Below are 20,835 nucleotides of genomic sequence, written 5' to 3' on the forward strand. Positions count from 1 at the left end.
GGCCGGGCAGGCCTGCCCACTAGAACCTTGGGCGCAAGCAGTGGGTGCCCCCTCCGCTTGTACCAAACCAGATCACACACCTTTATTATCCTCAAAATGTAACAAACGGGGTAAGAAATCCCTCCCTCCCCACCCCCCCCCACCCCCCACAGTCCAAGGGAAGCATTTAAAAAGCCCCGCAATCAGGCCAGGAGTCTGCAGGTGGGGCCCGGAACGCCGGGCGCCCCTCTATACGGCTGTAGTCCTCCCGAACAAGGGGATGGAGACCGGCAGGCGCCAAGCTCCGTGCTCCAGTGGCTCTCGGCTGCTGAGCTCCGAGTCGGTCCAGCTGGGGAAGACCCGGCGGCCGCGGTCTGCCTGCAGGCAGAGCGCAGGGCAGGGCGGTGCGGGCCGTGGGGCGCTGGGCAGGTGCAGCGCCGACGTGTATCCCCGATCCAGGAAGAGCGGCTTGTAACTGGGCGGCGGCTGCTCCTGTTTCTCCGCGCTGTCGCGGCGGCTCAGAAAGGGCGTGACGATCTTGCGGTAGAGGCCGCGCGTGTCAGTGAGCACCTCGCTGTAGGGCGGCGGCGGCTCGGCCATCAGCACCGCCTCTTCGTAGCACGGTGGCTTGGACATGTCCGATTCCGCTGCGGAGTAGGAAGCAGTCTCAGGGCGTGAGGCCACCTGTCCCCAACCTCCCTCAGAGACCTTGGCCAGTCGCCAACCCCAGACCCAGCCCGATTCCTCCTGGGTTTTCAAGGAGGCCCTCCGCTGGAAGCCTCGCGGGTCAGCAGCGAGTCCGCCCCTCGCCGAGGCCTCCCCGACCCCAGTGGCCCAGGCCGCCTCCTGGCGGAGGTGGGGACTTACCTTGGCGCGGGTAGCTCCAGGGCCGCGGCGGCACGGAGAGGTGCGGCGGCGGCGGGTGCGGAAGCGCGTGGTGGTGTGCGTGCGGGTGCGCGTGAGGTTGCGCAGGCCCGTGGTGCAGCAGCGGGTGCACGTGTACGTGCTGATGGGTGTGCGCCGGCGCCTCGAGGCGGCCTCGCTGCGGTGGTGGTGGCGGTGGCAGGCCCGGGGGGCTCCCGGCCAGGCTGCCCTCGAGCTCCAGGGGCTCCAGCTCGAGGGCGCGCAGGTTCTGCTCACGCAGTCGCTCCTCCTGGCGCCGTTTGAGGCGGCGGCGCAGGAAGCTGCAGAAGCAGCAGAGTAGGACGATAAGACCCCAGATGAGCCAGAAACCAGCAAAGCACGTGAGGAACGTGTAGGTGCCCTGGGACATAACCATGGCGGCGGCGCGGGCGGCGGGTCCTCGGCTCCTTCACTGGACAATGGGCTCCTCTACGTGGCCCCGGGCCCGCGCCACGCTCCCAGGCGCCGCCAGTGTCACTCGGGGCCCTGCGGCCGGGGGCTGCCCGCAGCGGGGCTCAAGTCGTGCGCGCGCCGGCGGGGGGCAGCAGCAGCAGCTCCCGTTCTTTCCCATGGCGCCGGCAGGCGCGCTGGCGGGCCTCACCCGGGGCCGCGCGGGACCTGTGGGACAGACACAGGACGCGGTGAAGGAGCGCAGCAGCCCCCGGCGACTTCCCTGCCCGAGCGGGTGCCCCGTGCAATCCTGGGGAAGCCTCCTCTGCGGAACCCCCGCACTCCGTGGGGGCCAGGTGACGTCATCGCTCGATGACGTCACGCCTCGAGGTTTCCCCGGTAGGGTTTTCCCGGATCTGAGCCCGGGCTGCCGCTGCCGCCGCCTCCCAGCCGAGGTTACTCCAGTCCGGCCAGCAGGGGGCGCGCGAAGGCCGGACTCGGCCTCAGTCTGCACGGGAGCTTCTCCATCCGCATCCCCGAGGGACCAAGGACCTCAGCTCCGAAAGGGCCTGATAGGCCCATAGGCAGACTCCCAGGGCTCTGAAGAGGAGCCACAGCGCGGTTGCTCTGCGGCGAGGAGGGCCCCACAAGCAGCCCGCCGGCCCCCAGCTTCAGCCCTGTGCATACACACCGGGCAGCCCCTGGCGCCCCAGGTCTTGCACCCACTCCCACCCCTGGCTGCCCAAAGCGTGGAACATTACTGTCCGCACCGCGGCCTCCTGGTTGTCGCCGCTCTTGAAGCGGGAACTCGGATGGGTGGTTCCCGCGGCTACTGCGTGCCACCGGCCTGCCTTTGTCTGCGCTGAACGCGCCGTGAGCGTGGGCTGTTCCTTCTTTTCCTTTCCTCTAGGCGCCTCCGCCCGCTTAATCTCAGCTCCGTCTCTGCTTCCCGAGCCTCCTACCCATGCGCAGCCCCACTCGGCCCTGCCCTTCTAGCTCCAGGCCGCTGTGCCCTTCCCCCAGTTCCTTTCCCTCTGCAGAGACAGAAAACTAGCTGAAGTCATCGGTACCACCTGGTCCCGCATCACTCCAGATGGGCACCTCTAGTCCCACCTCCTCCTCTCCACAGCCAGGGTTGAGAGGGGAACCTTGCATCCTAAGAAGTATGTAGGAGGGAGCCCTGACTGCGGAGGGACCGTGGCAGGCAACTGTTCACCACCCCCTCAGAACAGAAATGAGCCCTTCTTGAATTCCTTATACCCAGAGGCTTTCACATACAACCCTTTGGGGTAACTGGAATTATTCCTGTTTTATGGGTTTTACACAATTAGGTGTATGGATGGCAGGCAGCAGTGCCATAATTTGACCCCAAGCCTGGCCACAGAACCCTAGCCTGGTGTGGGAGAGTGCTGCTGCTTGCGCTACCCTGGGGGCCCCTCCCAGGAGCGCCAAGGGCCCCCCATGCTCAGCATGCCCAACCAAGGCACACATGCATTCAGCTCTGGGAGCCACAATGGGCCTGAGCCCCATGCTGGGGACTCCACATTAAGCTTCCACTGGTCTGAGAGCAAGCTGGGGGGAAGCCAGGCCATACTGGCCACCCCACAGTTCTCCCCAGATGGCTCCTGTCTGACTCCATGGCTGCTTTGTGCCATGTGGCACTTGGTGCCCATGCCAGTCCCTTTCTCCTGGGCCCGAGTTCCAGAACAGACAATGGCAGGAACAATAGCTCCACCCGCCCCCTCGACAACCCCACCATGAGGCTGCCATGGCGACGCAGCCCAGATAAAAACACGATGCTGCCAGTCACTGGGAGTTAATTAAATCCAGTGTTCTCCTTTTCCTGAGCCCACAGGAATTTTCAGGAATGCTCTGAGGAAGCTGGCACGAACTAGGGGGCTCCTTGGCAAGGCAGGAACAGCTCTGGGTCAGAAAAGCACTTCTGGGGCTGGAAGTGATGGAGTTTAGCTGAATGAGAAATACAAATACCTGCCAAGTACTGTCTACTGTGTGAGGACTCATTCAAGGCCCCTTCCCTGCAGAATCTTGTATAATCTTCAACACTACCTTCTCACTGGGGGTCGTGCCCATCTGATGGAGAGACAGGCTCAGAGAGGGAAATGACTTGCCTTGGGTTACACAGCTAATAAGGGATTTATCTGAGTCTGAATCTAAAGTCTTATGTTGAAACATTTTCCCCTAAGGGACAAGTGAGACGTAAATAAATGCAGGTGAGTGCTCAGTATGGGAGGACCTCGCAGCCATGGGGACCTGGGGCAGTCTGGCCAGCTTGTAGCCAAAACACACTGTCCTGCTCCTTCTCCTCAAAGCCCTAGTGCTTCTGGCGACCAGCTCTCAGCTTAAGAGTAAAAGGCCATAGGGTAAAGGAGAGATGGAATGGCAGCTCTGGGGTTAACAGGGAACAAAGGACAGGGACTGTGCCCGGAGGGGTCTGGCTCAGCTGGCTGGGCATTAGAGCAGGCTGGGGCAGGCCACCCCCAAGACCTGCAGGGTGCCACTGTCACCTCTCAGCCTGTCTCATCATCTATCAAATGGGCAAGACCCCCAGTGAGAAGGCGGTGTTGAAGATCACATAAGATTCTGCATGAAGGGGCCGAGATCGAGGCCTGACACGCAGTAGACAGTCCTTGGCAGATATTCTTATTCCTAATTCAGCTAAACTCCAGTCAGGAGGCAGGAACCATTGCTGCATTTTACAGACTAGGCCACTGTGGGTCTGAGAGAGGAAGTCTGCCTAAGGTCTCACAGCTGAGCTGGCCCTCTGACCCCCACACTGGCTGGCTCTGGTGCCCACTTTGGGTGGGGGTCGGGGGGGTGATGACACTCCCTCCTGGGCTGCTGCTTCACCCTGGTGCTCCAGCAGGTCCAGAGGGCAGGAATCCTGCATGAGCCTCCCTCCTGCCCTGAGTGTGGTCCACAGGAGTCATCAGTAACATCTCATCTAATCCACACAGTAGGTGCCCAATATATAAACATCAAGGGATTCATTCAGACCTTTCCAAGTGTTCCTCCTAGCCAGGCCAAGCTTCTCAAGCTTTTCTGTCCCTTTACCCCTCCACACCCCGTGCACGCTCCTGCCAGGGTCCGGGGAGCCCTTCCGAAGCAGACCCTGCCTCTTGCTCACGGCCCCTCACCTTCCCCATCCCCTGCAGACACACTTCTGGTCCCCAGCAAACACCACCTCCAGCTGTGTGCTAGGAGTGGTGCCTTCAGCAGGACTCATCCTTAAGCCGGCCAGTTTATGATTTGTTTTCTGTTTCCTCTTTCTCTTTTCTTGCTTCTTGTGGGTTATCTAGACATGTTTCAGGCCTTCTTGGTTTATTTGTGGAGTTTGTGAGTGTATCACTTTGTAGGGTTTTCTCAGGCCACACACCCGCTGGGAGCACAGCAGGGGGACAGGAGTGAGAGCTGGGGGTGGGGTGAGTTTCTTAACCTCCGTGTTGCCTCAGTTTCCTCATTGGTGACCACGGGGAAGAGTGAGCTAACCCACGCAAAGGGCCTGGAGATGCCTGACAAACATGAGCACTGCAGACCGCAGCTTGAGAGCTCGGGATGCAGAGATTCGTGTCCCTGAGGTGCCCTCCGCCCCAGGACTGGCTGCCACAGAGTTCTCTCAGTCACCCTATGAACTAACTAGGTGAGCATTCTGTCCGTTTGACAGATGAGAACACGTGGCTCAAAGAGACTAAATGACTCCCAAGGTCACACAAACCTTTTAGTCTAGGGCTGGTGCACTGCTCTGGGGCCCTCCCACATCGCTCCTCTGCATGAAGAACCCTGGCACCAAAGCCTTAGATCCCAAAGATCTGCTGCTGGGCCTTTTATCTCAGCAAAAGGCCTGCCGTTTACTCCAGCTGCCACATCCTGTTGTTTTGAACCCTCAGTGCAGTGTGTCTTTATCTGTCCACTTCCTTGGCTTAGCCAGGTCACCGTGGCCTCACACCTGGGCCCCTGTTACCATGCTTGCCACCACTCTCTACTTCCACTGTTCTCCTGCGCAGCCTACCACTCTCCGCGTCACCCATTTCCCCCAGGCCCTCTCCTGAACCCAGATGCAACACAGTCTTGCTGCCCTTGCTACTCAGCCTCGTGGCCTCGCCTGTCTCCCCCCAGACACATCAGCCTCCGGCTACCTCACCCCCCAGGGCTGGATGAGAAGCCCAGCGACATCATTCACAGTGTTCTGCAGTGGCCTGTGTCCAACAGAAGAGGCTGCATCTGTCTTGATCATCTGCTCAAGTATGTAGTAGCTAAAAAGCCACTTGTTGAGGGAGCAACTCGGAGATGTCCAGTTACCTGTCTGGTCTTTTAGCTGTAAGGACAGGGAACACCTCAAGTGTTGGGTCAGCATCTAAGTCATTCCTGGGAAATGTTGGCCATTCACCAAAATGTCACTGAGAAAGACCAGCTCTCAGCTCTCAGCCTTCCCAGGGAGGTTTTAAGAGATCTGAGGACCCATCCAGCCATGTGAATAAAAGGAAAAGCCTACGTGGAGATATCTCCAGGGGTTCTGGAGTGGACAGAGGGAATCCCAGGTAACAGGGGCTCTGGGTCACACAAGGAAGCCCTGGATGTGAGGCCAGAGCTGTTGATTAACTGAAGGGACAGGAATTCAGAGCAGGGGACAGAGGAGAGAGGGAGGAGAGTGTGGCGTGTGGAATGAGGGGAGGGGAGGAGAAGGTGACTGCTCACGTGTTCCGCATGCCCTGAACACACCAGGCCTCCGCTAACCTCTTTAGATTCATTCTCCCAGAGGGAGAGGATGCCATCCCTACTCTGCAGGCAGGAGCTGAGGCCGCTCAGGCCCACATGGCTGGGTGCCTGTGAAGGCCAGGTGACTGCAAAGCCTGCTGTCCCAGCAGGAAGGGCATTTCAGGAAGGCACTGGTGACATTTTTACACTCCTCCCACACCAAGACGGATGAACTGAAGCCAGACACAGATGATGGGAACTGTCCCAGCTGCCAGTCAGCCAGGCTTGGAGCTGGCCAGAACCTCATTTCCAGCTTAGCCAAAGTACTGACTTGGCACCCTCACCTACAGGTAGTGTCTCTGTGACCCAACCTTGGCACCAAGCCAGGAAGCCAGGGCTCGGGAAACTGCAAACACGACAACCGAGACTGGGGCCCTAGTGGGTCAGTGTCTACTGGACTCAGATCTGCTCCTCTAAGGGAGCCTGGTGAACAGGCAGAGCACTGAGTGGGGAGCCCTGGGTTCAAATCCTGCTTCTGTCCTGACCGAGCTGTGTAACCCCATCCCAGCCGTCCCCCACGCCTGAGCTGAAGTTTCTTCACCTGTCACGCTGGGATGATGAGACCTGCCTGGCAGTGCCAAGGGAGGAGCAAAACTGGTGGGGAATGTGAAAATACTTCAAGCCCAGCATACACAGCTGCAGGTGACAGGCCAAATGCCGGCACCTTGCAGCCTCAAGAGGCTCAAATGTGAAAACCAGCCCCTGGTGCTACATCTGCACAAGCCTGGAGGTGGTCCAGCAAAAACTGCCATCACTCTCCTATGGACCAGAGGTCTCCGCCTCGTGACTCTCAGGTTGGACACAGTTCATGGACATGTTTGGTTGGCCCACAATCATTTTTTAAAAAATATTATGATTAGTTGCCAACATTTAAAAACCAAGAGATTTTACATAGAAGTCTGGGTTTTTGGCTCACCTTGAAAATGGGACAATCTGGTCATAATAAGTTCACTTTCTCACATGGCAACACAGACTGCAGCCGATTAGCACCCTGGTCGACCTGGGCCCTGGAGGCATTTGGGTAGCAACCCCTGAGCTAAACGGAGCATCCACAGGGCCCAGCGCTGCAATGGGCCCATCATTGCTAAATTCCTCCTGCTACAGCCAGGACTGCAAGGTGACCAGGCCACAGAGCCTACGAACCAAGGAAGAGGGCCTCGGGGGCTTCCCAGGGGACTGAGGTAGCCTACTGCTGAGCCTCCCCCAGAGGGAAGAAATGGAGGGAGGGAGGCAGCAGAGCAGTGGCACAGTCCTATAGAGCATGTGGCTGATTTTGCTGGAAGGAGACAAGGTGTACCAAGGCCTAAAAAACAGGGGATTTCCTCCCTGGAGGACTGTGGAAGAAGGTTAAGAACGCTCCTCTAGAAGGCTCTACAGTTCTTTTCTGCCTGGGTCACAAGAGACGGTATGTAGCAAGCAGAGAGGGGCCAGGCCAGCAGAGAAACCTGCACTGGAAACCAAGCTCCACCACTTAACTGGTTGTGTGACCTTGGGCAAGTCACTTTACCTCCCTGAACCTAGAGTCACCACCTCTAAAACGGGGCTAATAAACTTACCTTGCACAATTGGTGTAAGGACTAGGAGATAGTGGATGCAGAGCACTGAACACAGATCTCAAGCAGAACAGGAACAGAACGAAAGGAGCCTGTGAGTAATTCCAAAGGCACTCCTGCCTGCGGAGACTCAAGCCTGACTTAGGACACCACTCATCTAAGGGCATCTTATGCCAAGGCCTCCAAGGGTAATGGTTACCTCTGGTACCTAGGACACCTCCCTGGATGGGAAAGGAAACCCAAGGGTGGTTGTGGTCACTGGGATATTGGGTCCGAGGCCTGTGGTCGGGGCTGGCATCTGCTGAGTCAGGCCCAGGAAAGCTGGCAGGAGGGCCATTTCTCTCCCCAGCATACCCACTGAGGGGAGGCTGGGAGGGGAGCCAGAGGTCATTTCCTCTGACTCAGCGGCCGTTCTCCTCCCAGAGGAGCTCCCCTGGAGGACAGGGCATCTCCATGTGGCGCTGGCCTGCCCGCCGGCCAACCTGCATGCCACTCAGCACAGTCTGGGCTTTGTGCTCAGACAAGAAAGGGACACTTGTGATTCAGACAATGGGCCAGGGCGATCCCATTTGGCCTGGGCTTCAGCTTCCCTGGGTCAGCAGTGTCCTTCCCTCTGCTTCTGCCCACGCTGCTCCCACCCCTCCCTGGAGAATGGAGGCTTGGGAAGAGGAGCAGAGACCCGCCGCGGGCCCAGGCCGCGGTTTGGCACATGTCTAGCCATAAAGAGGAGGATGCGAGCTTCTTTCCTCTCCCCTAGTAGGGAACATCGCCTCTGGGGCATCCAACTCGGGTCAGGTCATTTCGCAGGCGGGGGTGGGGGTGGGGGGTGGCAGCTCACAGACCCCAGACCCATGCCTCCTCCTCCCCACCGCAAGCCCAGGGGCTGGGCCGCCCCCACGTTTGCAGCCACCCTAGGAGCCCTGCTGCGACGACTGCAGCCACGTGGGAGCCAGCTCGTGCCCACGGGGCCGCTCGCCCCCCACCCCCACCCTCGACAGCTGTGGAGGCAGGCACACCTAGACAGACCAGAGGGGCGAAGTTTCCCTCACCGGGCGAGGGGGTGTCCCCACTCCCCGTCTCCCACTGCGCCCCCGGGCTGCCGCCCCTCGTGGGGTGGGGGAAGGGGGAGGGGGCGTCACCGCCCCGCAGCCGCGTTGCCGGGGAGCGCAACCCAGTTGCTGTGGCAACCGTTTCCAAGCGAACCGGTGGCGGCTCGCGCCCCGCTCCAGCTCCTTCGCTCACTGGCGCCCTCCCTCTCCCTCCCTCTCTCCCTCCCTCTGGTGTGGCCTGGGGGAGGGGCTGACCGGGGAGGGGGTCCGGGGCGGCGACCCAGGGCCAGGGCGCGGGGCCGCCAGCGGGGAGGGGCTCAGCCCCGGGACCATCTTCCGCCCGCGCTCCGGGACCGCCCGGCCCGCCGCCGCGGTACTCACGGGCCCAGGCATCCTCCTCGAGCTCGTCCTCCTGGCTCGGGGCGAGCGGCGCGGGCCCCGCGGACAGAGCCCCCGACTCGGGGGAAGCGGCGGCGGCCCCAGGGAGCTGACTGTGGCAGCGAAGGCGGCTCCGAGCGCTGGGCTGGAGCCGCGGGGCGCGCGCACGGGCACGTACACGGCGCGTACCGAGCCCGGCGTGCGCGCGCGCGCGCGGCAGCCGGCAGAGGGCCCCCACCCCCTGCCACTCGTCGCTGAGGAGGCTGTCCCGGGAGCGAAAGGCGGAGGACCCAGCACCCACATGTCGCACCGAGACTCGGCACCCAGGGCGCCGGGATCATCCTGCACAGGGAATGCCCACGCCACACCGCCCAGCTCCTGGCAACGGGCTGTCCGCACCGGGCACACGCAGGCAGACCAGAGCACACAGGATGCTGAGCCAGGCTGCTGAGATCGAGAACCCTGACACACACACACAGCTCAACTGGGAGAGCGCACTCAAGTCCGGGCCCCGGCCATCTCCTGACAAGCACCGCACACACGAGGTGGGGGGATTGTGGAACAGTCGGGCACCCCAGTGTGACTCAATCCACAAATCCAGGGCCCCCTCCCAACTCACGGCCCTTCCTACTGTCTCCAGCAAGCACACACCACCGCATGGTTAGTAAATAGCACAGGGAGGAGAACCTAGTGCTGGATCCATAGTCCTGGCCTCCATGGACCCTGCTCATCTCCAGGGAAGACTGGTGAGCCCTAGTGAGGGTCCCATTGTTCAGGCTGAGTCTGAAACTGGTTGTCCAAAACCTCTTAATTGGTTCTCTGTTTCCAGTCCAAATTCTCCACTATACTTAGGGTGATTTTCCCAAAACACCCTCCGCCACCATATAGGCTGGGACTTTTTGAGTTGCAAGTGACAGAACCCCAAAACAAATAGGTTTGAGCCCAAAGGCATTTGGCTCATGTAACTGGGAAGTCCACGGGTAGATTTTTAGTTATGGACATGCTCCTTTAGCCCTGCCTCAGACTAGCCTTTGGAGCGCGTTGGGGAGATCTTGGAGCCTCCTTGATATCACCCATGTTAGTCTGTCCACCTGCCACTCTACATTTTCCTATACAATCTGTTCCAGGTGTCCCAGCTATGACATCAGGCATGTATCTGTTCTCTCCACTCAGCTTTCTTCTCTATTTGCATCATTTTCAGGCAAATATCCCCCCAAGCGGTGGTGAGGATGACCCCATAGCTCCATGCTTGTATCCTGCCACTGATCCCCAGAGGAACTGAGAACCCTAGTTCTTCCCTAATAGTTCTAGCAACCCACGTGGGCTTTTTGGATTCATTTCGGTTGAGTGATGCAGGTATAGGGGAGGGGATATGTGTTCAGCCACCCATATCCATTCCTTTTTCTTTGGGTATGAGCACCCTGCTTTCACTAGGGAAACTCACTGCACCCTGTGAGTGCCATCAGAGTGGGCCTGTGAACCCAAGTGCCCTGCTCTTCCATTGCACACTGAGCAGGTTCCCAGCCTGGTTTGGGTTCAGAGCTAGGCTCAATGATGCAGACATAAACATAGCTGTAGCATCTTGCTTCGGGAGGTTGTGCCCTGGTAAGAATGGGGTCTGCAACTGTGATCCCAAAGCTGTCCCAGTTCTGATTTGTCCTGTCTGTTGGCTCCTCCATATCCTGTTAACACTTTCTAAGGTAGCTATAGGACAGCTGTGTCACTTGCAGCCAAAGATCCCTAACAGCACCATCTGGGTCACGCTCTAGTGTATGTATATGCAGGGGGTGCTAGTCCAGCCCCATTTAAACCACAAGGACTGACAGAGTTGTTTACCCAAAGGAAACACGGGGTCCTTTTGTACATGCTTGGTAGACCTCCTGACACAGCCACCTAAAATCCTTTGGAAAGTCACCTTCCATATGAGTCCCCGCATCCGAACACAGCTTTCAAAGCCTGGTGTGGCTGAGTCTCACTGACCTTGGCTGCAGCCACTCCTTTCTTCCACCTCTACGCGATGTACAGCCATCCCAAACCCCTAGAGGCCCAGGACCATCCATCTGGCTCCTCCCTCCTCTACCTGGGAGCATCTGGTTCTGTGTTTTGGAGGGTACCAGCTCTTGACAACTTTGTGGCAATGGGCCTCCCCTGCTTGGTATTGGCCCCAGCCCCAGTCCTGTGGCAGTCCCAGCCCCACCAGCTCTAGAATCGTCACTAACATGGTGCTGATCACATTGGGTCCTACTGTTCCCATGTCTGTTTGCCTACTGGACTCAGCTCCAAGCTGGCAGGGGCCTCATCTCCACCTAGGTTCCCAGCTCCCACCAGAGAGCTGGTTGGGGAGGAGGTGAGCTTGGCTTTTTGGGAAGTGAATTCTGGAAGTTTCTGCTGTCAAGGACCCACTGTGGTAAGAACTTTAAGGTGGGTCTGAACCGTAGCCACGAAGTTCCCTGGGTGTCTCTTTAGCCCAAGGGGAGTCTGATGGGAAGTCTGGACCCACCTATCTACCTGGCACTCATCCTCACATGCCTGCCCTGCACTGGGCTGTGGTCTCTGCATGCGAAGACCTACCTACCTTCCCTGGCCCCTGCAACAGAGCCTGGAGCAACTCAGGCTCCAAACTTCATCTTCAACTGGCTTCCTCTCCACCCTGCAATGGCCAATCACCAGCTGGAAGACCTCAGGCAAGGCCCTCTCCCTACCCTTCTTGCCTCAAGTTAATAGAAGCAGCAGCGCATGCTCCCCAGACCATCACGAGCTGGGCTGCCATCACAGGCCCCTTCTGTTAAGTTGCTGCTTGGAACCTTCCTGCTGCCCCTGAGATAGCCACCAGCCTGGGACCCAGCACCCACTCTCCCAGCAGGCAAGAGTCCTGACTGACCCAGGGGCTCAAGGGGGTGACTGGCTGCTTAAGTGGATTCTCGTAGTCACCCTATGAAACAATGGGTAACATACCCATTTTTCCAGAGAGGAAGGGCCTATGCAAAGCCAGCTTGACAAGTGGCCAGGTTGGGACTTGAAACCCAAAACTGCCCAACTACAAAGCTCATGTGGCCTCTGTGGTATGGGGTGCCCCACCCAGAGGCAAGGAACAAACCTTTATGGTGGCTACAGGGCATCACTGGGGGACTAGAGCCATTGGGAGGCTATGGACCAGGGACAGGTTTGTGAAGTCTGGGACAGAATTGTGGTCAACAGGCTGTCACCCCCAAGTCTTTGCACAGGTGGAATGCTCCCCAATTCCTTTGTCCCCTGGATGACTGTCTCCCTCAAGGCCTGGCTCAACTGCTACCCTCAGAGAATCCTCCCTGATGCTCACATGGCTGGTCTCCACCCACCTCTGCCACAGCATGGCTCCCAGCATCACCACTGTCTGTCCAGCCACATTTCCTGCTTCAAAGGCAGAGCAGATGAATGGTTCTAACACATGTGCACTGGCCCTGGGCAAATCACACAGCAGGTGTCCAGGTAAGACAAACTGGGCGGGTGTTTCTAACAGCAGCTCCCACCTCACACCTCAGGCTGCTCTAAACCCACAGCTAGTGGCCAGGCCACCTTGGCTTTGGAGGAAACACTGCCAGCTGAGCCTGCCTCTCCAGCACAGGCAGAGCCAGACCCACACCCTAGTGGGGACCCAAGACTTCTTCCCTCAGGTCTCACCCCCCCTGAGGAAGCTGGAGGGCCCAAAGGCCACCAAAGCCTGGCTGCCTGGCGAGGCTACCACAAGACTACCCACAGCGGTCTTGGAGGGACAGGGAAGGGCCTTGCTGGAAGGGCAGCCCTCACCAGCCCCACTTCCAATCCCTCCCCACTGTCAACAGGGCCAGGGGAGCAGGAAGACCCCTGGACCACCAGGGGCAAGAAAGAGAAAGGCAGGGGCAGCTGGCCAGTTTTGTGCTCAGACTGTATTCACATAGAGACACGTGGCAGCTTACACTGGACAAAATGAGTAATAAAAATTGGCTTTAAATATGGAAAAACTGGGGCCCTGTAATCCCGAGCTACCCTAACACTGGGACCAGGATGGCCATCACAGTCTGGGAAGGGCCAGGGCTGGGGCCTTGGGTACAGGCACACAGCCTCAGCCTACCCCCTTCACACACTCTCACACACACACACACACACACCACAGGCACACACAGGGAGGGGCGGATTATTGCTGGGCACATGTGTCTGTTGTTATGAGGGGAGTCTGGAATGTCTGAGGGTTGACCAGGGACACCCCTGCCCCCACCCTTCCTATGGCCTGGGCTGGGGTATTTCTGCAAGAGGTGTCTTCAGGAACGGGGCCCAGCATGAGGGACAAGGTGCCCTGGAAGCTGGAAGGCAGAGGCAGACCCCTCTGGGACAGCCTGGGCAGTGGACTGAGGGGTCCCAGGGTCAGCCTAATCTCTGGTCACACTTTGGCACAGGCCTAGGGGACACTGAGGCCCCAGATCCAGCTCTGACCAGTGCTGAGAAGGGACAGCACTGGGCCCCAGACGTGGCGGCCTGAGCCCAGGGCGGCAGGGGCAGGCACAAGTCTTACTCGGAGGTCGGCGGTGGCAAGCACAGTGCTTAGGGCTCAGGACCCTGGCCCGGCCCAGCCTCGCCCATCCGGGCCAGGCCTTAGGAGCCTGGAGTTTGGCAGCAGCCCCTCTGCCGGCTCCAGGGTAGGTCTTAAGAACACTCTGGTTGCTATATACATTCGTACAAGACATAAATACAGAAAGCCCCGAGCTCCACAGACAAGAGCTGAAGGGACGCACCTTTGTCCCAGGGACAGCCCAGGCCTTGCCAAACTCAGCCAGACTAGGGGCTGAAGGGCAGAGGGCACCAGGGACAGCTCCGGCTGTGTTCCCCAGGCCACAACTCGAGTGGACAAGGGGGAAGACCACTGTGCAAAACTGTAAACAGCGCTTGGAGTAGCTGCTACCGCCAACCGCCCGGGGGTGCCTCGGGCTGGGGGCTAGAGGCGGGTGGGGAGCTCGAGGCGGGCGGGAAGCTCTTCGTCACTGTCGCTGCAGTTCCCACAGCAGTCCTGGAGGGCAGGGAAGACACGGAGGAAGAGAGGCAGAGCGGGCGCAGTTAGCCACCATGGCCGTCACTGGGGAGACCAGGAGCCGCCCGGGGCCATGCTCTGAGGAGGGGGCTCCCCACGAGGGGCCTGGAGCAACAGCTCAGGCCAGACATGTGTGGACATCAGTGCAGAGGCTGCTGGCAACAGGCTGAAGTAAGGGGGCAAGGTGGATCCCAGGCTCTGCCAAGGCCTTCTCCCTGGGGCTGGTGGAGGCAGAGCATGGGGAGACAGACGGCTAAGCAAGGCTAGCAGCTTGCAGGTGCCAGGGTGCAGGGAATGGAAGCGGTGGGGAGGGGGAAATGGGGAGCGGGCACCAGACTTCTTTCGCCCACATCTTGCCTCTGCCATGGAAGGGCTGCCTGTGGCTCCCCGAGGCCAGGCAGCAAGGCCAGCCCACGGGGAGCCCACACTGCTCACCTCTGGAAAGAGAAAAGAGGCTGTGAGCCCAGCCAGGGGTCGGGGACAGGCGGGAATGAGGCCAGAGACCCTGGGCACCGCTGACACGGCTGGAGGATGCCCACTCCCCGCGCATGCGGGCACCGGCTCTGCCTCCCACCCACCGTCCCCTGGAGCCAGGCTGGGGGCCCAGGGAGGACACTGCTGGGGCTTACCTGGCGACTGAAGAGCCTCTGCAGCAATCCCTTCTTGGGGGGCGCAGGCGGCTGGCCCTTCCAGTCCAGGTCTGGGGTAACCGAACCATCTAGCGCAAAGACATTCAGCTCCTGGAAGCACTCGGTCTCTACCATCTGCCACAGAACAGCAGCTGTGAGCGCTGCCCCAGTGCCGTCCCTCTGGAGCCCACCCCACCAGCTGGGCAGGGCCCCACCTCATTCTGCCAGGGGATGGGCACGCTGCCCGTGGCAAATTTCTGGTAGAAGTCCTGGTCAGTGGCCTCCAGCTCTACACCCTTAACTGTGGAGAACTGTTCGATGTCCAGAACATCCTTGCAGTAAATGGCCTGGGGCTGGGGGGGACAGAGACAGCGGTCAGACAGGAACGCCATACACACCCCCTCCACAGAGGGGCAGCTCAGCGCTGAGCTGCAGCTGGTTGTGCCCTGACTCTTGCAGCTCTCTGGTCTGGAGTAAAAAACCAGGTGCCCCATGTACTTCTTGAACATGGTGGTCCCTTCTCCCTGAGGCCCAAGTTGTGCTTCTGTAAACCAGGGACCATTATCCCTCACTGCTCACTGACTGCAGAGCTGACCCACTGCAGTGAACCAGCCCCCACTTCGCCTCGTGGAATCAGTAACAGGCACCCCCTCCAGCTGCACACAGCTGTCTGCGTGCAACTGGTGAGGGGAGCACAGCTGAATCTCAGCTAGCTCCTTCAGCTGGGCACCTCATGCAAGGTCCAGAGCTGATGGGTCCTCTGTCCATCCCCTCAAGCTTCACAGCCAACCAGTGGATTAAAACAGCCCTCCCACCTCCCGCACCCCCCCAGCCCCCTGCAGGGAGCCTACCTCCCCCTCAGAAGGCCACTTCTTTTTCATCTTTACCTTGTTTTCTAAATCCTACTGTTAAGCATGTCAATTAAAACATCATTGTGTAAAATGGTGCAGCTGCTTTTTGGAAAACAATCTGGCAGTTCTCCCAAAAGGTTAAACACGGTGTTACCATATAAGCCAGCATTCTACATCCCAGAGGAGTGAAAACACATGTCTCCACAAGAACTTGTATGTGGATGCTCAAAACAGCATCATTGCCAAAAAGTGGAAACCACCCTAACGTCCATCAATTGATGAATAAACAAAATATGGCATATTCATACAATGGAATATTATTCAGTCATAAAAATGGAACGCATACCAATAAACGCTACGACACTCGTGAACCTTGAAAACATTATGCAAAGTGCAAGAAGCCAGTCACAAAGAACCCCATATTGTATAATTCCATTAATATGAAATGTCCCAAATAGGCTAATAGACATAAAAGTAGATTAGTGGCTGCCAGGGACCAGGGGAGAGGAGAATGGGGAGCGACTGCTAATGGGTATGGTGGGCATGGGGATTTGGGGGGGGAGGGGTAATAAAAATGTTCTAAAATTGATTGTGGTGGTGGTTGCACAACTCTGAATATGCCAAGAACCATTTAATTATATGCTTTAAAGGAGTGAGTTGCATGGTATGTAAATGAAATCTCAATAAAGCTGTTAAAAACTGTTATCATCAAGCATGCTTTTCGTCTGCTGCTTCTAAAAAAGTTAAACTCCAGGCCACTGATTTTCTAACTTTGAATGAAAGACAGAGGGGCACTGGGAAGATTTCAAGGTCAAATGAGATGAGGTGCGCAGGGAGCAGGAGTCAACTTGAGTGGCAGCGCCAGCCCCAAGGCAGGCTGCCTGGAAGTCAGGCTCTCAGTTCAACTGCCCACGGCAAGGCCAAAACCTCAGGGTGCTGGTGGGGCCCAGCTACATGACACAATCCTTCAGAGGAAGCAGCCCCCAGATGTCCTCCCATTCCTCTGCTCTACTGCCCACCCCCCACATCTCACATGCCCACTCCACATTCCCCAAAGATGCCCGACACACTTAGCATAAGACCTCGAGCCTCTTTCCCTGCACATGCTCACTCTGACCACACTGGCCTTCTCACTGCTGTTCCATCTCTCAAGGCTGGTCCCTGCACCATGACCTCAATGCCTGGCTGTTCCTTCTCCCCAGAATGCTCACACCCTAAATCTTGGCACGGCTCTCTCCTTCACATACTTTAGGCTTCTGCTTAACCATCAGCTCCTCAGAAACTATCCTGTCTAAAAATACTCCCATGCCCCACCATTCCTTTTTCACTTTCTGGTTTATTTTGCTATGTCTTCCCACTAGAACATGAAGGCGGGACTGGGTCCTGTTGACCCTACTGATTCTGAGGTCTGGCACATATGGGTATTCAGGTATTTGTTGAATGAATAAAGAACCACATGTGCGGCTGACAGCCACGAACCTGTTCTATCCATCACATTCCTGCCTCCCCAGTGTTTTGGGTGAACTGTCAATCACAGGACTCAGTTCCCTTACACATGAAGGGGGGCCAAGCACATGACCTAATCTTGGCCAATCAGAACCCTCCCTATGACTTTATACAGAGAAGCCTGAATTCAGTGGGAGAAGAGTCAACAAGTTGAAGCAAGAGCCAAGAGAGGGAGTCCTGGCAACACAGTGTGACATCCTGACACTGGCCCTACTCTGGAACTTTCTGGCCAAATGAACCAATAAGCTCCATGTTGGGCCTAAGTTTGAGTTGGGTTTCTGCCACTTGGAGTCTGATGACTCAAGGACGTTTCTGCCAGTAGGTTGCCTGACCCACTGAGATGCTCAGTAAATGAGTGAGACTCTGCAGCAGGGAACATCCTACCCACAGATGGGAGGTCAGCATTGCCAGGAGCGGTGGGCAGCAGATATTCTGCCAGACCAATAGCCCTTCTCCCTGCTGGCAAGGCATCTTGGTTTTCCTTTGGGGAACTGATCGCCCTCATTGGCTGTGGCTCAGGTGGGCATATGATCCAGGTGTGGCTGCTCAGGGGCCTCTGAGCAATCAGAGGCAATGAGCATCAGCCTTAGGCCTTTTTTTTCCCCTTTAGGACTTCTTTTGAAATTACTGGGCAAGGGGCAATATTGGGGTGGCTGAGCTGTTAGGGTGTAGGCATGCCACACTGAGGGGACAGCTGCCTGAGACAATTGCACATTGACCAGCAGGAGGGAGAGGAAGACAGAATTCCTATAACATTGTTGGAGCCCCGGATCCAGTATGCCAAAAGCTAGACCTATCCTGGGGCTTTTCATTCCCCTGGCCCCTCTTATTTTTAATGGAGGAACTGGGGATTGAACCTGGACCTCATGCATGCTAAGCATTCGCTCTACCACTGAGCTATATCCAACCCCAGAGCTTTTCATTCTTATGAGTCCAGTGAATCCTGTTTTGTTGGCTAAACCACTTGAGTTTGCTGAAACTTGCACCGAGGATGTCCTGACCAATTCTCCAGGAGCTCCCAGGCCTCCCCGCCCCACCCTCCAGGGCTTGGCCCCGCCCTCCGCCGGAGTAGGCGGAGCTCCCAAGCCTCTCCCGCCCCTCCCTCCTGGGCGTGGCCCCGCCCCGCGCAGGAGTAAGCTGCACTCACATCAGGCTTGAAGGGTGGTTCCAGCATGCCGGCTCCCAGGCGCTTGAAGTTCAGCTTCTTGAAGAGAGGGTGCTCCTTCACCTCGCGGGCGCCGCCCCCACCACACCCCAGGCGCTCGGCAGGGTCCTTGCAGAGGAGCTGCGGCAGGGCAGGGGCGGTCAAGATAGCCCTGGGAGAGGCGCTCCCGGCCCGGCCCCGGCCGGCGGGGGTTCCCGCTGGCTACCGTACCTGGGAGCAGAGCGAGCGGGCCTGCGGGGAAAAGTGCTCAGAGTACTCCTCGGGCACCTCCTTCACCAGCCGCTCCACCTCCTCTCGCTTGATTTTCTTTTTCCTCTGCTGGAAGGGCGACTGGCCCGCGATCATCTCGTACAGGAGACAGCCTAGCGCCCACCAGTCTGGGCTGAACGTGTACCGTTCGTTCTTCACCACTTCCGGGGCTGGGCGGGAGGGCACAGGAGTAAAGACCACGCATAAAGCGGACCCGAGCCCTGGGGCCCTGGGAATGCCCAGCTCGCACGTCAAGGCTGGGGACCAGTTCAAACACCCACTGGCTCCAGCCAGGCAGGCACCGTCAGTGGCCTGGTGGGGACTGAGGTGAGTAGAAGACACACCCCATCAAAAGGAGCTAATGCGGCCCAGCAAGGACCTAGGGCTAATGATTTTTCAAGAGAAGTCAGAAATCCGTATTTTTTTTAATGTTTTTTTGTTTGTTTGTTTTGGTGGGGGGAGGTATTTAGGTTTATTCATTTATTTTATTCTTAGAGGAGGTACTGGGGATTGAACCCCAGGATCTCATGCATGCTAAGCATGCGCTCTCACTTGAGCTATACCCTCCCCCCCAGAAATCCATATTTTTAATGTGAAGCTGTCTGGGTTATAAATGTCGGTGACCAACTGAAATTGTTTTTAAAACAATTTGATTTCTAGCATGTGAAGTTACTGAGCCCATAAAAATGAAAAATCCCCTCAACTCATGGCTTCTGAGTAAGACAGCCATACTCTGTGACTTTTTGTTTTATTTTTTTGGTATTTTTTTCTTATTGACTACTTTTACTTTAAACTAAGCACCTAATTCCCACACCTCGTGGCTTTTTTCTTGCCTTCTTTTTTTTCCAGTTTTTTTTTAATTTTTGATTTTTTAAATTGAAGTATCATCAGTTACAATGTGTCAATTTCTTGTATACCGCACAATGTCCCAGTCATGGATTTATGTATATATATTTGTTTTGATATTTTCCTCTTGCCTTCTGAAACAGCCTTCAATCCTGTCTATGGAGTATCTCTCTGAATAAATCTACCTTTACTCAAAAAAAATTTTTTTTTTAAATTTCAACAAAAATTTACCAAATTAGGCCCTTGTGGCTACCAGCCTGTAACCTCTGGATTTACTAGTCTAATATTAAATATTATTAAATAATATTCTAATATTCCCTCTCTAGAGAGGAAAGAAGATGACAACTCGTTTGCTGGATACCCCTGCCTGCCAGGGCAAGCACGTGGGGATTTTGTCTCTACTGCCTCTTTTCATCTTTAAAGATGAAAGTGCCTTAGGGCAACCCAGGGAGCAGGTATGATCATTGCTTTACAAGGCTGGGAGAAACAGAATGTCTGGCCCAAGGACACAAAACAAGGAAGAAGTGGAACCTACAGCCGGAGCTCTGTCCACTGTGTCATATAGTCCCAAGGGGCAGGTGGGGCACATCTCGGCCCCCACTACAGATGGGCATTCCCATTCGGCATGTGGGCAGGTCCAGGGAGCCAAGGGCTGGGGCCATGGAAACAGGTGTGACTCCCTTGTCCTTCACAGGTAGCCACCTGCAGGCCTGACCAGCAGGAGGAGCTCAATGCACATGTAGTGAGTGAATGCTGTGGCTTTGCAGTGTGTCGGGCCCTGGTAAAATCTGGGTCTCCTCATCTATGAAAGAGGAGCATTGGCTCTCTCTATTCCCTGAGGTGCAAGAGACAGCCCAACAGAAGTGGCGGGACTGGGCCCAGGACAGCGAGAGGACCCAGGAGGCTGGTGGGCCAGGGAGGAGGGGGACTCACCCATGTAGCCCACGGTGCCCACACGGCCTTTGATTGTCTGGCCCTCAGGTACGTGCACAGCCAGCCCCAGGTCAGAGATGCGGATGTGACCTGAATGCGGGTAGAGAAGCAGGGAGTCCTGTTAGGCAGGTAGACCAGACTCCCCCACCTCTGCCATCCCTGCCCTGGGACCCCCCTCACTCACCAGTGGTCATCCAGTAGGATGTTCTCTGGCTTCAGGTCCCTGTGGGGAGAGAAGGGCAGGGTCAGATGCTGCTTAGTTTGCCAGGCAGCTGGACAGGGCCACCCCCTCCTAACTTGCTCGCCTCCTGGGATGGGATGTGCAGCAAGGTGCAGGAGTCTTTTGCTGCCAGACAGACAGACCTGCCCTCCTCCCACCCTACCCCACCGCAGCAGCCCTAACTCGAGGGAGCAGATAAAGGATCCATTCAGCCAGGACTCACTAGCCAAGTGGAAGGCAGCTCCCACCTGGGGTAGGGGGTGGGACTTCCTGGACAAAACCAGCAGCCTTGCTCACCACCAGTGTCAAGGGGCTTCTGTCCTCCCTCCATTTTGGTGGCTGACTGTACTTTTTTTATTTGTCAAATGTG

The 20,835-nt window shown here is 57.2% G+C and overlaps 2 protein-coding genes across 7 annotated transcripts in view; both read right to left on the reverse strand.

The window, feature by feature from the left end:
• Positions 1-60: 60 nt before the first annotated feature.
• On the reverse strand, positions 61-12,780 carry PRR7 (proline rich 7, synaptic). The gene is made up of 3 exons (XM_032464987.1): positions 9,029-12,780; positions 847-1,500; positions 61-626 (listed from the first exon to the last, which is right to left on the reverse strand). The coding sequence occupies exons 2-3, from the start codon at positions 1,256-1,258 to the stop codon at positions 229-231; spliced, it is 810 nt and encodes a 269-aa protein (XP_032320878.1). The 5' UTR covers positions 1,259-1,500; positions 9,029-12,780; the 3' UTR covers positions 61-228.
• GRK6 (G protein-coupled receptor kinase 6) overlaps positions 1,369-20,835 on the reverse strand; it is a 26,688-nt gene continuing 7,221 nt past the window's right edge. For 2 of the 6 annotated variants that reach the window (XM_032464984.1, XM_032464985.1), the window contains exons 11-17: positions 20,432-20,468; positions 20,246-20,336; positions 18,428-18,636; positions 18,200-18,337; positions 14,911-15,048; positions 14,696-14,830; positions 12,916-14,047 (exon numbers count right to left, since the gene is read on the reverse strand). In XM_032464984.1, the coding sequence (XP_032320875.1) occupies positions 13,937-14,047; positions 14,696-14,830; positions 14,911-15,048; positions 18,200-18,337; positions 18,428-18,636; positions 20,246-20,336; positions 20,432-20,468 (859 nt within the window). In that variant the 3' untranslated portion in view covers positions 12,916-13,936. Of the gene's footprint in view, positions 1,501-12,915; positions 14,504-14,695; positions 14,831-14,910; positions 15,049-18,199; positions 18,338-18,427; positions 18,637-20,245; positions 20,337-20,431; positions 20,469-20,835 lie in introns of those variants that run through there. The other 4 variants (XR_004314191.1, XM_032464982.1, XM_032464981.1 and 1 more) reach the window with 4 other exon arrangements.

This window comes from Camelus ferus, chromosome 22 (assembly GCF_009834535.1).
Source record: "Camelus ferus isolate YT-003-E chromosome 22, BCGSAC_Cfer_1.0, whole genome shotgun sequence".
Taxonomy (NCBI): Eukaryota; Metazoa; Chordata; class Mammalia; order Artiodactyla; family Camelidae; genus Camelus; species Camelus ferus.

Coding starts and splice junctions, on each gene's coding strand:
- PRR7 (XM_032464987.1), bottom strand. CDS start 1,258: ATGGTTATGTCCCAGGGCACCTACACGTTCCTCACGTGCTTTGCTGGT. Junction 627..846: donor CTGGAGCTACCCGCGCCAAG/GTAAGTCCCCAC, acceptor CCTACTCCGCAG/CGGAATCGGACATGTCCAAG.